The sequence below is a fragment of the Haliotis rufescens genome, unplaced genomic scaffold (assembly GCF_023055435.1).
Source record: "Haliotis rufescens isolate VD_foot unplaced genomic scaffold, xgHalRufe1.0.p SCAF_24, whole genome shotgun sequence".
In the NCBI taxonomy this organism is placed as follows: domain Eukaryota; kingdom Metazoa; phylum Mollusca; class Gastropoda; order Lepetellida; family Haliotidae; genus Haliotis; species Haliotis rufescens.
Window position 1 is genome coordinate 1,371,338 of NW_025963935.1, and position 14,851 is coordinate 1,386,188.

At 44.4% G+C, this 14,851-nt stretch overlaps 1 protein-coding gene across 1 annotated transcript; it reads right to left on the reverse strand.

The window, feature by feature from the left end:
* Nucleotides 1-2,921: 2,921 nt before the first annotated feature.
* LOC125383513 (ras-related protein Rab-34-like) lies at nt 2,922-3,386 on the reverse strand. The gene has a single exon (XM_048401835.1). It carries the CDS (start codon nt 3,384-3,386, stop codon nt 2,922-2,924), a length of 465 nt encoding a protein of 154 aa, XP_048257792.1.
* Nucleotides 3,387-14,851: the final 11,465 nt, after the last annotated feature.

The window sequence follows — 14,851 nt, forward strand, 5'->3', positions numbered from 1 at the left end:
AAATGTCAAATGCCATATCCATATCTTGCCATCAATAATTGATGACGAATTCCTGCAAATGAAACTCAATAACGATTCTTTGGATATAACGGAGCAACGTCATTGGGCTGAAAAAAGACGCCGAAACACTGCCAACTTAAGGCCTAAAACAGAACTGTGATACCCGCATCAACCACATCACCATCTACTTAGGTGGGGTGAAACTGGGTTTAACGTCGTGTCCAAGATTATTGCACTTATATAGGGACGTGTGTGTGTGTGTGTGTGTGTGTGTGTGTGTGTGTGTGTGTGTGTGTGGCTGCTTGTACTAGTCCGGACTGATGCCGATTTATAGTGCTAGCCCACTGAGCTACCATGCCGCACTTTAACATGAATACCCCACTCAGACACAGTATACTGACTCCTAGTCGACCTGCCCGTTAATGTCGAGCGCCAGGCGGGTTTTTTTTGTATGACGCGGCCGGTGATCGAACCCACGACCTTCCGCTGTCACTGTGAGTGAGTGAGCTTGATTTTACGCCGCTTTTAGCAATATTCCAGCAATATCACGGCGGGGGACACCAGAAATGGGCGACACACATTGTACCAATGTCGGGATTCGAACCCGGTTCTTCGGCGTGACGAGCGAACGCTTTTACCGCTAGGCTACCCGACCATCCCGAGTCAAATCAGAAGAGCGAGTGGACCCGTGAAGATCCGGGGTAGAATAGGTCTTCAGGACCTATGCTTGCCGTAAAAGGAGACTAGCGGGATCATTTGCGTGAATCGATACTCATGATGTCAATCACTGGATTGTCTGGTCCAGACAACAACAATTTGTCCATCGACCTCCGCAAATTAGCCCCAGTGATCTGAAAATGTTTCTTGGGCAAGCGGTTTTTAGTTCGGTATCACTGCTTTCTCGGACGCGAGGTCTCCTGTTTGGAATTGAGAATTTCTATCTGGAATCTTCTGTGGCGTCGAAAGATGAAAGATCCACCACCAGTCCCCGAGGTGCCCCTACATCCGGATCTTCACCTCATCAGCTGGAATGTTGGATTTATTTGCGAAATATTGGTTTTGGGTCGCCAGCGTGAATCCTTTTTGACCTTCATATTAAAGATGTTTGTGAAAAAAACCCTGCCCAATGGTTTAAAAAGAACAGCCATTGGGATGGGTTTTGGTTTTAAATCAGCATCTTTTTTCCTAATGTTAAGAGCTCACTAAAGTTTTTCAAACATAAATAGGCTAATTCTATGAGGGGCGGTCGGGTAGCCTAGTGGTTAAAGCGTTCGCTCGTCACGCTGAAGACCCGGGTTCGATTCCCGACATGGGTACAATGTGTGAAGCCCATTTCTGTTGTCCCCCGCCGTGATATTGCTGGAATATTGCTAAAAGCGGCGTAAAGCCATACTCACTCACTCACTAATTCTATGAAATATAATGAAATAACGAACTGTATTCTTTGGAGATCTGACTACAAGAAAAGAGCACATTATTCCTGCAAGCATTTGCAATACAATTATTTAACCCCCCCCCCCCCCCCCCCAACCCCCCGGGAATCAAATGGATGCCCCCATAGCTCCACACCATTCTGGTTGTGACCCGACTGCGAGTATTCCCAATTGTAATTATTTTCGAAACACACGTCTTTTATGCATTTATTCCGATATAAATCAATCTATTTAAAGCTTCCGGATTTTTAAAGACGTCGTGTTCTTTTGGTCAAATGTCCCGCACTTGAAATTAGAGTTAAGCCCCTTTCCCCGACCCCCAGCGGAACCGCCATCAATCACTATGGTATCGAGACGATGGTTTGATATCGATTTTGTTATGTAACCATAGTCACCGTCCCGACAGTTGAAAAGCTCTGTGAAAAGCAATCATATATTTTGTCTTCCCCTTCACCGAATGGCCGCATCCTCCCACATGTTGGTGCTGCATTGACCTGTCTCAGTGATAAAGCTGCTGTGGTCGTCCAGCATCGCCGCGGCCATTCTCCTTCTGACTGGCGTTAATTCTCTATATTCTGTTCTTGGAATAACTGTTAATTGCATCATCTGGCCAACACTGTTTTAATTCAGTCTGTAGTTTTCACATTTATCAATATTTGCTGAATGCACTCAGTCGACTGTCTGCTTCCCCGGGGTGTTCTGAGTGATACCTTTGGCGTGTACGTATCCCATGGTACCATCTAACTGAGGATAATCAATATGTTTGCATCCGACACTGGCGGTTAAAATGTCAAATATTTTGTTTTCGTGGCAGAAACACATGGATAAAATATCGCTGAGCCAGCACTCTGTTTTCGGTCTCGCTCTACAGACGTGATCATAACAGTCTCTGGACAATCTCTTCCTGTTGGTAATCTCTGTAAATATCCTACTATGAGAGTCCTTGGAAATTCTCTTCCTATGAGAATCCTTGAAAATCTCTTACAATGAGAATGCTTGGACACTCTCTTCCCATGATAATCCTTGGACACCGTCTTCCTGCCGCAATCCTTGGACACTTCATTGCCATGGTAATCCCTGGACACCCCCTTCCTATAATGATCCTTGGACACTCTCTTCCTATAATAATCCTTGGACACTCCCTTCCTGTCGCAATCCTTGGACGCTCCCTTCCTTTAATGATCCTAGGACGCTCTCTTCCTGTGGCAATCCTTTGATACTCCCTTCCTGTCGCAATCCTTGGACACCCCTTTCCTATGGTAATCCTTGGACACACCCTCCCTATGGTAATCCTTTGACACTCCCTTCCTGTCGCAATCCTTGGACGCTCCCTTTCTGTGGTAATCCTAAGACCCTCCCTTCCTATAATAATCCTTGGACACTCCCTTCCTATAATAGTCCTTGGACAATCACTGCCGCAATCCTTGGACTCTACCCTGTCGCAATCCTTGGACATTCCCTACCTATGGTAAACCTTGGACGCTCCCTTCATACGGAATCCTTGGACACTCTCTTCCTGTGGCAATCCTTGGATACTCCCTTCCTGTGGCAATCCTTGGATACTCCCTTCCTGTGGCGATCCTTGGATACTCCCTTCCTACGGAATCCTTGGACATTCCCTTCCTGTGGCAATCCTTGGATACTCCCTTCCTGTGGCAATCCTTGGATACTCCCTTCCTGTGGCATTCCTTGGACAACCCCTTCCTGTCGCAATCCTTCAAAACCCCTTCCTGTAATAATCCTAGGAAACTCCCTTCCTATAGTAATTCTTGGAACCTCCCTTCCTATAATAATCCTTTGACACTCCCTTCCTGTCGCAATCCTTGGACGCTCCCTTCCTTTAATAATCCTAGGACGCTCTCTTCCTGTGGCAATCCTTTGATACTCCCTTCCTATGGCAATCCTTGGACACCCCCTTCCTATGGCAATCCTCTGGCACTCCCTTCCTGTCATAATCTTTAGACACTCCCTTCCTATGGCAATCCTTGGACGCTCCCTTCCTTTAATAATCCTAGGACGCTCTCTCCCTGTGGCAATCCTTGGACACTCCCTTCCTGTGGCAATCCCTGGATACGCCCCTCCTATGGTAATCCTTAAAAGTCTATTCCTTTCAGAATTCTTGGAAAATCTGTGTCTATGAGAATCCTTGAACAATCTCTTCATGTACCACAAGTCTCAAGTATTATGAGACAATTTACTTGGAGAAATTGGTGCTTCATTTTGCACGAGTGACTCAGTCCACCAATGCGCCGGAATGCAGTGTTGCCTATTAAGGCGCCCGATATATGGTTTGAGATAAGCGTTTTGTTTTATAGCTAAGGAGCTCAATTGATAATCGGGGCCAAAGCACACATGTCATTCCACATGCTATATATTCCGATAATATCCCATCACATGGCCTTGACGCTTGATGGTTGAACTGTTTAACTGGGCCTCGTGCTGCACGTGCATCTTCAACTTTTCACGCCGCAGTGGGTCACGTGGTCACAACAGGTGTCCAGTGACAATGTCAACGCATAATATTTCTTAACTGTATGACAGGTATTATAATATCCTACCTGATTTTCATTCTGAATTATTTATCACAGGTATAACGTTTGCCGTCACTCTAAAGTACGCCAGTTCGATTGTAGAACTGTAACGATCCACAGTAGTCAAGCTGGAGGCAAAAAGACATTCTACAACATTCTCGAATCGAAAAGATGCAGGTTCAGTTAACGTAAAGATTATTAAACGTACATACCGCCTCCGGGGTCTAGTGGTAGAGCGTCCGCCCGGAGAGCGGAAGGTCCGGGGTTCGATTCCCGGCCGCGTCATACCAAAAGACGTTAAAAGATGGTACTTGTTGTTACCCTGTCTGGTGCTCGGCATTAAGGGGCTAAAACAAGGACTGGTCGGCTCGGAGTCAGTATACTGTGTCTGAGTGGGGTATTCATGTTAAACTGCGGCATGGTATCTCAGTGAGCTAGCACTATAAATCGGCATCGGCCCGGACTAGTTCAAGCAGCCACACAAACACACACACGTACATGCACGTCGCTATATCAGTGCAATAATCTTGGACGCGACGTTAAACCCCATTTGACCTCACCTCACCTTATCAAACGTACGCGGAATTGGAGGAACCGTTTGCGTTAACTCGATCAAGTCTTCACTTTCAGTGGAACGTTTAGCAGGTGCAGCTCAATCTGCTTAAAGCATCATTATTTCAAACGAGTGAATGTTGTTTTGCGCAGTATTATGGAATTATCCTAAAACGGCCTTCAAGTCATCAGGCGAATTGCAGTCCACTGTTATTTGATAATGCCGTCAGATTACCATCAATCACATTGTCAAATGGCGTCGTAGATTTATAGGAACTACACCAGCTTAATATCAAGTTTATGTCCCGAGTGACATAATGTTAACTTTTCCCAAGTTTTATCGAGAGCATTAACTTGATATCAAATTGAAGCGAGTGTAATATTCTATTTATTGCCACAGATGTAATTTGAAAATGAATAAAAAAAACCCAACAGTTTCAGTTCCTGAACTGGGGGAAAGGTCAAGGTTACAACGTTCGTTGACCTTTTCACGGCGGAAGTCATAGACTTGCACAAGTCTCTAAGGCAATAAATATTTTTGTTTAAATCATAATTTCTAGATTATATAAATGATAAAAACGAGTTGTCCCTATAAAAGTCATGCTTTTTGTAGCGTCCGCTTATCCTATCTGTTATAACGATAGAATTACAACACAACCATGGACTTATCTTTCAGTGCAGCCTTGGAGCAAGGCTACCAAATTCAGTGATATCATGGCCCCTTATAAACAGTTAAACGACAAAATGATATGTTGTCAAATTGAAGGCCGTATAAGTGTTTTAACAATACAGTAACGCCTCAAACGAAATTAAACTGATCGTAATCACTTCTTAATTTCGCCCTATGAACTAATAATCTGCCTAATTAGAGGTCACATAGTGCATTTGTTGAAAATGTCAGCACACTCAATTCTCGGGAAAAGCAGTGTTTTCAAGCGCGAAACATACCAGTACGCTTGTTTTCTGCCGGAAATATTTTTGTGGATTTGTCAGTAGTCGAATATTTTATGGAAACATCGTATGGCTATATCGTAAAAAAACACATGTTTTTTACTACTCTAGGTTGAACCTCCTCTGACATTTGGAACATACTGTTAATTGGTGGCCATATTGGATTATGCAAACTAAACATATTTCCCAAAATGGCATTGCTTGGGACTGTTAGAATGTTGTTCTTGGGACCTTGGAGAAATGCATCGTGGTTAAAAAAAACAATTGTCTGGATATTTATTCCATGATTATTGAAATAGTGGCTCAGATTGCCAGGAATAATATGGCGTCATATATTTATAGGATATTAGGGGCCGGTCATTGATTACTGTTAGAGGTCATACATATTTCAGTTGGAGGTCACACTGTGAATCTGCTGACACAGCAAATTCTGTTGGGGGCGTGGAACTTTCCTGTACACATATCTTCTATCGGAAATGTTTCTCAGACAGTTTATCGGATGTTCCAGTGGAAACCTACGGCTCGTTTAATCGACATATTTTATCCAGTTGGCATTACACTGACAATGTCTGACCCCGTCTGCCTCGTCGTCTTTCTCGCTTCAAGGCCGGCGATGATACTAGCTGAAAATATCTGGAGGACTATTCGAGGTAACTTGCATCCTTACGTTCTGCGTTTAATCTTCATTAAAGATCATGTACTGAACGCAAAATGTTTGGCGAACGTGGAGCGAGCGCTAGCGGGCATTAGCAGAAACAACGCGTTCCGTTCCAAATTAAATTTTCGGCAGTTAAATCTACAGGTAAAGTAGCTCTAATTTGAAACATGGTACGTTTATATTTAAACTCATTGTACAATATGTGTTTCTGTATTGATCTTGTTGTTTGGAGGAGTCAACATGCTATTGTTTGTTTGTGTGTTGGTTAACGCCGCACTCTGCAATATCCAAGCTATGTGATGACGGTTTGTAAATAATCGAGTCTGGACCACACAGTCCAGTGATTGACATCATGTGCATCGATCTACGCAATTGGGATACGATGACATGCATCAACCAAGTCAGCGAGCCTGACCACCCGATCCCGTTAGTCGCCTTTTACGACAAGGATAGTCGCCTTCAGCATGGGTTGCTGAAGACATATTCTACCCAGGATCTTCACGGTTCAACAACTTTCTTTTTAGATGAAATACGGTTTTCATAAATTACACTCTGAAATAATATATCTGCAGGATTTGACCCCGCCTTGCTCTAAGGCTGTACTGAAAGAAACGTCCATGGATCTATAGTAATTCAACCTCCTAATAGGCAAGTCTAGATATTTGGACAGTACACACTAAGACTCCAGTCTCTTATAAACGAATAATTATTGCTTTAGAGACTTGTGCAAGTCTAGAGTTGAACTTACATCTCTTATAAGGACAACTTGTCCTTATTATTTACATAATCTAGAAATTATGATTTAAACGAATAATTATTGCTTTAGAGACTTGTGCAAGTCTACGGTTGACCTTACATCCCGCTTTGATGGACAAGACTGTAGTCGGAGTAAAATTATTTGAGTCAAACGTATGACGCAAGAGTATGTTTGATCTTTTTCTCGTGTGTTTTTGTCCACGAGATTTTATATTAGGGCTCCATTGAGCTTGTTATGTAGCTGAACGCCTGCACCTGAGTCCGAGAACTGACGCCGCCACGTCATGCTGACGTATGTGTTTACGATACACATATGGAACACTATCAGTTCAGTAAATGTCAGAGTCGTATCTCTACACAGCAGCCATAAAGAGATATTGATGCGCTGGGCCTTATCTATTAGCTTCTTGCATACCTTCTGCACTGACCTTTACAACAACAACACCGCACGTACTCTCATGCTTTGTGTCTTAATGGAGCTGCCACGTGTATCTGGAATAATAATAATAATAATGATGATGATAATAATAATAACAATAACAACAACAACAACAACAATAATAATAATAATAATAATAATAATGACAACAATAATAATAACAACGATAATGATGATATATTCTACCCCGAATCATCACGGGTCTAAAGAGTAGTGATTAAGTCTGAGTGCCCGGGTAGAAAACAGGTCTTCAGCAACCCATGCTTGCCGTAAGAGGCACGTAGATCGACGCACACACACACACACACACACACACACACACACACACACGTGCATGCGCGTCGTTATATAAGTTAAATAATACCGCACGCAACGTTAAATCCCCATTTTACATACCAAGATTCATAATCGGGGAGTTTCTGGTATTACGGCACTATCGTCGAATCCTGGCACAGCTAAAGGACGTAACTCTCCATAGCGATTTGTGGTACTTTAGGCCAGTAGGCATACGACGACGTCTAGACAAATCTGTAAAAGGAGAGCAAATAAACCGATTTCATTGTTGTGAAAAGAACTTTCTAAATAAACACAGTTTCGCAACAATGCTCTCCTCTGCCTGGTCGATGTCATGGTGTCGTTAGTCGCCTTTTACGACAACCGCAAAAGGCGACTGTACTTGTCATAAAAGGCGACTAAATGGTCAGGCTCGCTGACTTGGTTGATGCATGTCATCGATCCCAATTGCGTAGATCGATCTCCATGATGTCAATCACTGTATTGTGTGGTCCAGACTCGATTATTTACAGACCGCCGTCATATAGCTGGAATATTGCTGAGTGCGGCGTTAAACAACAACAACAAAAATAGTTGCAATACCATCACGAAATTGCGACGTTATGATACATCAGTCTGACAATGAAAACAATCACGAATGGACAGCGATTCTGACCCAATGCAAACCATATCAATAATACACGAGATCGCTGTATCCCCGCTAAACTTTTCATCACTGCTGTTACTGCAGACCGTCCCTCGGGAGTCGATGTACTGACAGCAATATGGATTTACCATAACGGCGGAACGGGCCGTGATCAAAGCGCTGACTAAGCGTATTTCATAATGCAATTTCTATGTCGAATGCTATGGTTAGGATTTCAGTTTGATTTGAAAGCCAATATGCGATTTGAAATCTGCGGATGAGATTACGTAGACAGTCCCGTGTTATATTTGTATTAGGTAATATACGTTTAAAATCAGACAGTGGCTTGGATTCCTGGCACCGTCGGTTATGGCAGTGTCACTTTAGATGACCGCCATCTAAACATATGGACACTAGACTCCACGGCGGACAAAGAGGGTTGAGTGAGTGAGTGTTTTTCCCCAGACATTTAGCATGTATGTCTTGAATCTGGAGATGAGGTGAAATGGGGTTTAACGTCGCGTCCAAGATTATTGCATTTATATAACGACGTGCATGCACGTGTATGTGTGTGTGTGGCTGCTTGTACTAGTCCGGACTGATGACGATTTTGTGCTAGCTCACTGAGATACCATGCCGCAGTTTAACATGAATACCCCACTCAGACACAGTATACTGACTCCGAACCGACCAGTCCTTGTTTTAGCCCCTTCATGCCGAGCGCCAGACAGGGTAACACCATGTACCATCTTTTAACGTCTTTTGGTATGACGCGGCTGGGGATCGAACCCCGGACCTTCCGCTCTCCGGGTGGACGCTCTACCATTAGACCCCGGAGGCGGTCCTCTTGAATCTGGAGCAGACACAAAGCTACCACGGAGCGTGTGTGGTATTTTCAGTTCCACGTTAAGTGTGAGCTGGCGTGTACGTGAGGCGGTGAGGTGAAGTGGGGGTAACGTCACCCTCAAGATTACTGCACTTCCAGTGATTGATATCATGAGCATGGTACACGCAATTGGGATACGATGACCTGCATCAACAAAATCAGCGAGCCTGACCAAATCAGCGAGCGAGTATTCTACCCCGGATCTTCACGGGTCTAAAGTGTAATGATTAAGAAAGTAGTTATATACTGGTGTACAGTGTTGTTCACGATGATGGCAAAAGGCGAAAACGGCGATGTCGACGACGATGATGCTGATGATGATGACGACGACGACGACGACGGTGATGTTGGTGATGATGGTGATGGTGATGGTGATGATGATGATGACGATGACGACGACGACGGTGATGTTGGTGATGATGATGGTGGTGATGGTGATGATGGTGATGGTGATGATGATGATGATGATGATGATGATGATGACGATGACGACGACGACGGTGATGTTGGTGATGATGATGGTGGTGATGATGATGATGATGATGATGATGATGATGATGATGAACCGATAAAGACACTGACGAATACGACGATGAAGCTGATTATGATTATGATTGGGTGCTATGGCTATTATCGTTGGAATGGCGAAAAGATTGATAGCAATGAGGAACCTTTTGACAGGCTGTCGTCAAGTAAATACGCATCGGTGCCACGGCCAGAAGAGTCGTCCCCATATATACACGCTGTGCATCAATCAGAACTTGTGAAATTGACAACATTCAGAGGCGACGGGATGCTCGTGCCAGTTGGCACTAATCCCACTCATGAAATATACATGATTGCTGTCCCCGGGGACGCCGCTCGGAGTGGGGATTGGGGGGACAGCACCGCTACATCAAGTTGAGTCACGGAAAGTAGACAAGGACCAGCCTTTGTCTGTTCCACGATCAAAGTCATGAATAAATCACCAGCCAAGGCTGTGATGCACGCTGATGTGCGTATTCCGACGGTTCGCGTTGTCAGCATTACATATCACGGCGTGTCGGCTTAATGTGGGGGAAAATCCCGAAGTGATGTTGGTCTTACACGTCAGTTGTATCACGGCGTGTCGGCTTAATGTGGGAGGAGATCCCGAAATCATGCAGGACGTTAACCAGGGGCTTTCGGGGAGCCTAGTGGTTAAAGCGTTCGCTCGTCACGCCCGTTGGTGCTGTTGTACAACGTGTGATTACCGCGTGAAATGCATGATGCGTTGACTTGGACACTGGGAATCTTCGAGAGGGCAGAGGGGTAATTATTTTACAGAATAAGTAGCACTAATATAAGTTCATAGTTTCATAGGGGCGGTCGGGTAGCCTAGTGGTTAAAGCGTTCGCTCGTCACGCCGAAGACCTGGGTTCGATTCCCGACATGGGTGAAATGTGTGAAGCCCATTTCTGGTGTCCCCCGCGGTGATATTGCTGGAATATTGCAAAAAGCGGCTTAAACCATACTCACTCACCCACTCACTTAGACGTTTACCACTTTGATGAAACCCACGAGCACGGGAATGGTGCTGACAAACCAAGTACGTAACCGGGATTCGAACCCACGACCACAGGTTCCAGTCGCGCAGGGACGTAACTGAGCACAAAAAACTGCGACGACTGGGTCACTGGTGTCTCTGACTTTTTGAAGCAGCCATGTAGTTGTAGCAACGTGTGTATGTGCGTCCGATCGGATGGTGGGGTGGGGTTGGGGTTTGGGTTGGGGGGTGAAGTGTGGGTGTGTGTATGAGGGGGGGGGGGGGGGTTATGAATGCGACTGCGATCACCTTCTGGATCCACGTACGTTGTGTCTGTGGTTACATATGGGACAGATGATATAACTACAGTAAACTTCGGTTATAACGAACTCAAAGGGGCTAATAGTTTTTGTCTGTTGTAACCGTAGTTCGCTATAAGCGTTTCGACCCGTGAAGATCCGGGGTAAAATAGGTCTTCAGCAACCCATGCTTGCCGTAAAAGGCGACTATCCTTGTCGTAACAGGCGACTAACGGGATCGGGTGGTCAGGCTCGCTGACTTGGTTGAAGCATGTCATCGATCCCAATTGCGTGGATCGATGCTTATGATATCAATCACTGGATTGCCTGGTCCAGACTCGATTATTTACACTTCGCCGTCATATAGCTGGAATAATGCTGAATGCGGCGTAAAACAACAAACCAAACAACTATAAGCATTTCAGCTAAAGGATACCCATATGCCCGGGACCAAAAACAACATCTCTTTATATCCGTCACTTCGTTATAAGCGTGTTCGTTATAAACGATTTGAAACAGTCGATGATGATGTGGTTGGATCGGGTGTCATCCACGGTGCTGCAAACAAAACACATATTAATTCCCACTTACAGCTCTTGGCACATCCAAATTGTTGTTTCACTTGTTGCCGTGGAAACAGACTCAATAGATCCTGAATTCTTAACGCCGACCCATTATCATTTCACGGTCCTTAATCCTCCTTCTGTTGCAGACAAAACCTCCGTGGGACGTGATGCCTCGGGTAGAAATGCTTACATCTGTGTGTCTTGTCTGTAATATTACATTCATGTTTGATGATTTCTAAATTGAAACAAGGCTATTCGATGTTTGTTTGTTTGTTGTTTAACGACCCGTTCAGCAATATCCCAGCTATATGACGGCGGTCTGTAAATAATCGAGTCTGGACCAGAGAATCAAGTGATTGATATCATGAGCATCGATCTACGTAGTTTGGGCACGGTAACATGCATCAACCAAGTCAGCGAGCCTGACCATCCGATCCCGTTAGTCGCTTCTTACGACAAGCATAGTCGCCTTTTACGGTAAGCATGGTTGCTGAAGACCTATTCTACCCGGATCTAGATGGTGATGTTTTTGATACGGTTATCATAGTTGTGTTTTGGACCTTAACTTTTTAATGTTTCGGCGACTGCTTTCCGTTTCAAATCAAATTTTCAAATGTATATTTTCTTTTTCCCTTCTTAAGCCCCCGTTACACTATCAAAACCTTGGTCCAAGTTGGACTGTTTACACTCATCAAAGTTTTAGACAGGCGGTCAAAGTTTTGTTGGGAATTATCTTGCCAAGGTGGATGCTACTGACGAAGAATTTTGTGTATTGCCATGTTGAGGAGGCGGCGTCGGGTATGAAAAGACATATTTGGTCCCGAGAATGGCTGCTCTTTGTTGAAACAAATCAATTAATTCTTCCAGCATCTCGTCAGTCCAAAATAGTTGACTCATTTTGACTTGACTATATGGACTTCCGGTTGAAAAGGGGTAAATGTTCCTTGCAGTCTGATTGGCTAAATTAAATCAACGTCATCAAACTTTGATCACAGTTTGACGAGAAATGGAATCGGTTTCTATTCCATCAAAGCCCCGTCAAAAACGTTGACAAATTTTTGGACGGCATGTTACACTATTATAAACTTGGTCAAAACGGACTTTGACCAATTTTTTAATCAAAGTTTTTGATAGTGTAGCGGGCGCTTTAGTTTCTAAACCATGACCGCAGTGTGAACAATACCACGTGACGTCACGCGGTTGAAAAAGACGTCATCGATCAATGACGTAAGTATAACAGCATTGTCTCTCCACTCGCTCCGCCCTTTTCCTTATCGACCGCCTCCGTGGTCTAGTGGTAGAGCGTCCGCCCGGAGAGCGGAAGGTCCAGGGTTCGATCCCGGGCCGCGTCATACAAAAAGACGTTAAAAGATTGTACTTGTTATTACCCTGTCTGGCGCTCGGCAGTAAGGGGCTAAAACAAGGACTGGTCGGCTCGGAGTCAGTATACTGTGTCTGAGTGGGGTATTCATGTTAAACTGCGGCATGGTATCTCAGTGAGCTAGCACTAGAAATCGGCATTAGTCCGGACTAGTACAAGCAGCCACACACACACATACACGTGCATGCACGTCGCTATATAAGTGCAATAATCTTGGACGCGACGTTAAACCCAATTTCACCTCACCTCACCTTTTCCTTATCATTAGCTCGCGTTCTTCGAGAGTTATTTAAGCAGTAAGACATGCTTTTAAGTAGGTGGTGCCAGATGACTCAGGCAGTCTTGACAACCAGACAAAGCCTTGTTTGATTTATGACCGTATTGTTCTTGTAAAGCGTAGAGAAATCCGTGAGTAATAAGCTCAACAACAGCAACCACGGCCTGCGATGCCCCACGGATATCTACAACGACCCAAACGATTATCCTTATAAATCATAGTACCTCATTTCAATGTCAGAAGATGGCTTGATCTCGCTGCATAAGCATCGACTCACTGCGTTAATTGATTGCAACACTTTACGTAATTCAAAAAGTCTGTTCAAGCTCTTCTTGATATAAATATCAATTATAACCCCATTAAGCCATATCACCGTTATCCCCTGGGTCCCAGGTCACGCTGACCTACAGGGGACAGGCCGTACACTGCTTGACCTGCCGTACACCCTGTATACCCCCGCCTGATCACAACTATAATTGACTCATGCTGCGAGCTGGGTCGATATTATTCCACGGAACTACTTTTGTGGTTGCTTAGCGGTGTGTCTTGCTTATGACAAAATGCAAGCTCCTTGAAATTAACATGTTTTGCCTGAAGCTGGGTGTAGACCTCGATAGCGGCTGCAGTCTAAAGAATTATCATAAGTCCTGATTTCTGAATATTCATAATTGATAAACACGTGAATATTTGATGGGCTACAGGATATCAACATCAATATTAAGCGCGGATGCAACGTTTTGGAAACACTCCAAATTGGAAAAAATAATTTGTGGTTGGTTGTCGAGATTATTTTATTTTATAAATATTGTTGTATGTTTACACTTGGTAATCACGATCGCCATTACAGATGCCCGTGGGGATTATACAGGCGCCCAGCAACTTATCCTTGTCGTAAGAGAAGTCTTAATGTTTGTTTGTTTGTTGTTTTACGCCGCACTCAGCAATATTCCAGCTATATGACGACGACCTGTAAATAATCGAGTCTGAACCAGACAATCCAGTGATTAACATCATGAGCATCGATCCACGCAATTGGGGTACGATGACGTGCATCAACCATGTCAGCGAACCTGACCACCCGATCCCGTTAGTCGCCTCTTACGACAAACATTGTCGCCATTTACGGCAAACATGGGTTGTTGAAGACCTATTCTATCCCGGATCTTCACGGGTCAGGCGATTTAATGGATCGGGTTGGTTGATTGCGTGGATCGATGCTCATGATGTCAACTACCGCCGTCATATCGCTGGAAGGTTACTGTCGTTGCAGTCGTCGTTGTCCTCATCATTTCAACTCTGTCACGGCGATCTGTGCAATCGAGTCAAGGGAAACCAGTGACTGAAAAGATGAGCAACGATCAACGCCATCGGAGTACGATGTAACGCAATCAAACAAGTCAACGAGCCTGACCACCTGATCCAAGTTTAGTTTTATAACCGACCCGTGAAGATTCCGGGGTAGAATAGGTCTTCAGCAACCCATGCTTGTCGTAAAAAGCGACTATGCTTGTCTTAAGAGGCGACTAACGGGATCGGGTGGTCAGGCTCGCTAACTTGGTTGAAGCATGTTATCGATCCCAATTGCGTGGATCGATACCCATGATGTCATCCACAGGATTGTCTGGTCCAGACTCGATTTTTTATAAACCGCCATCATATAGCTTGAATATTGCTGAGTGTGGCGTAAGACAACAAGCAA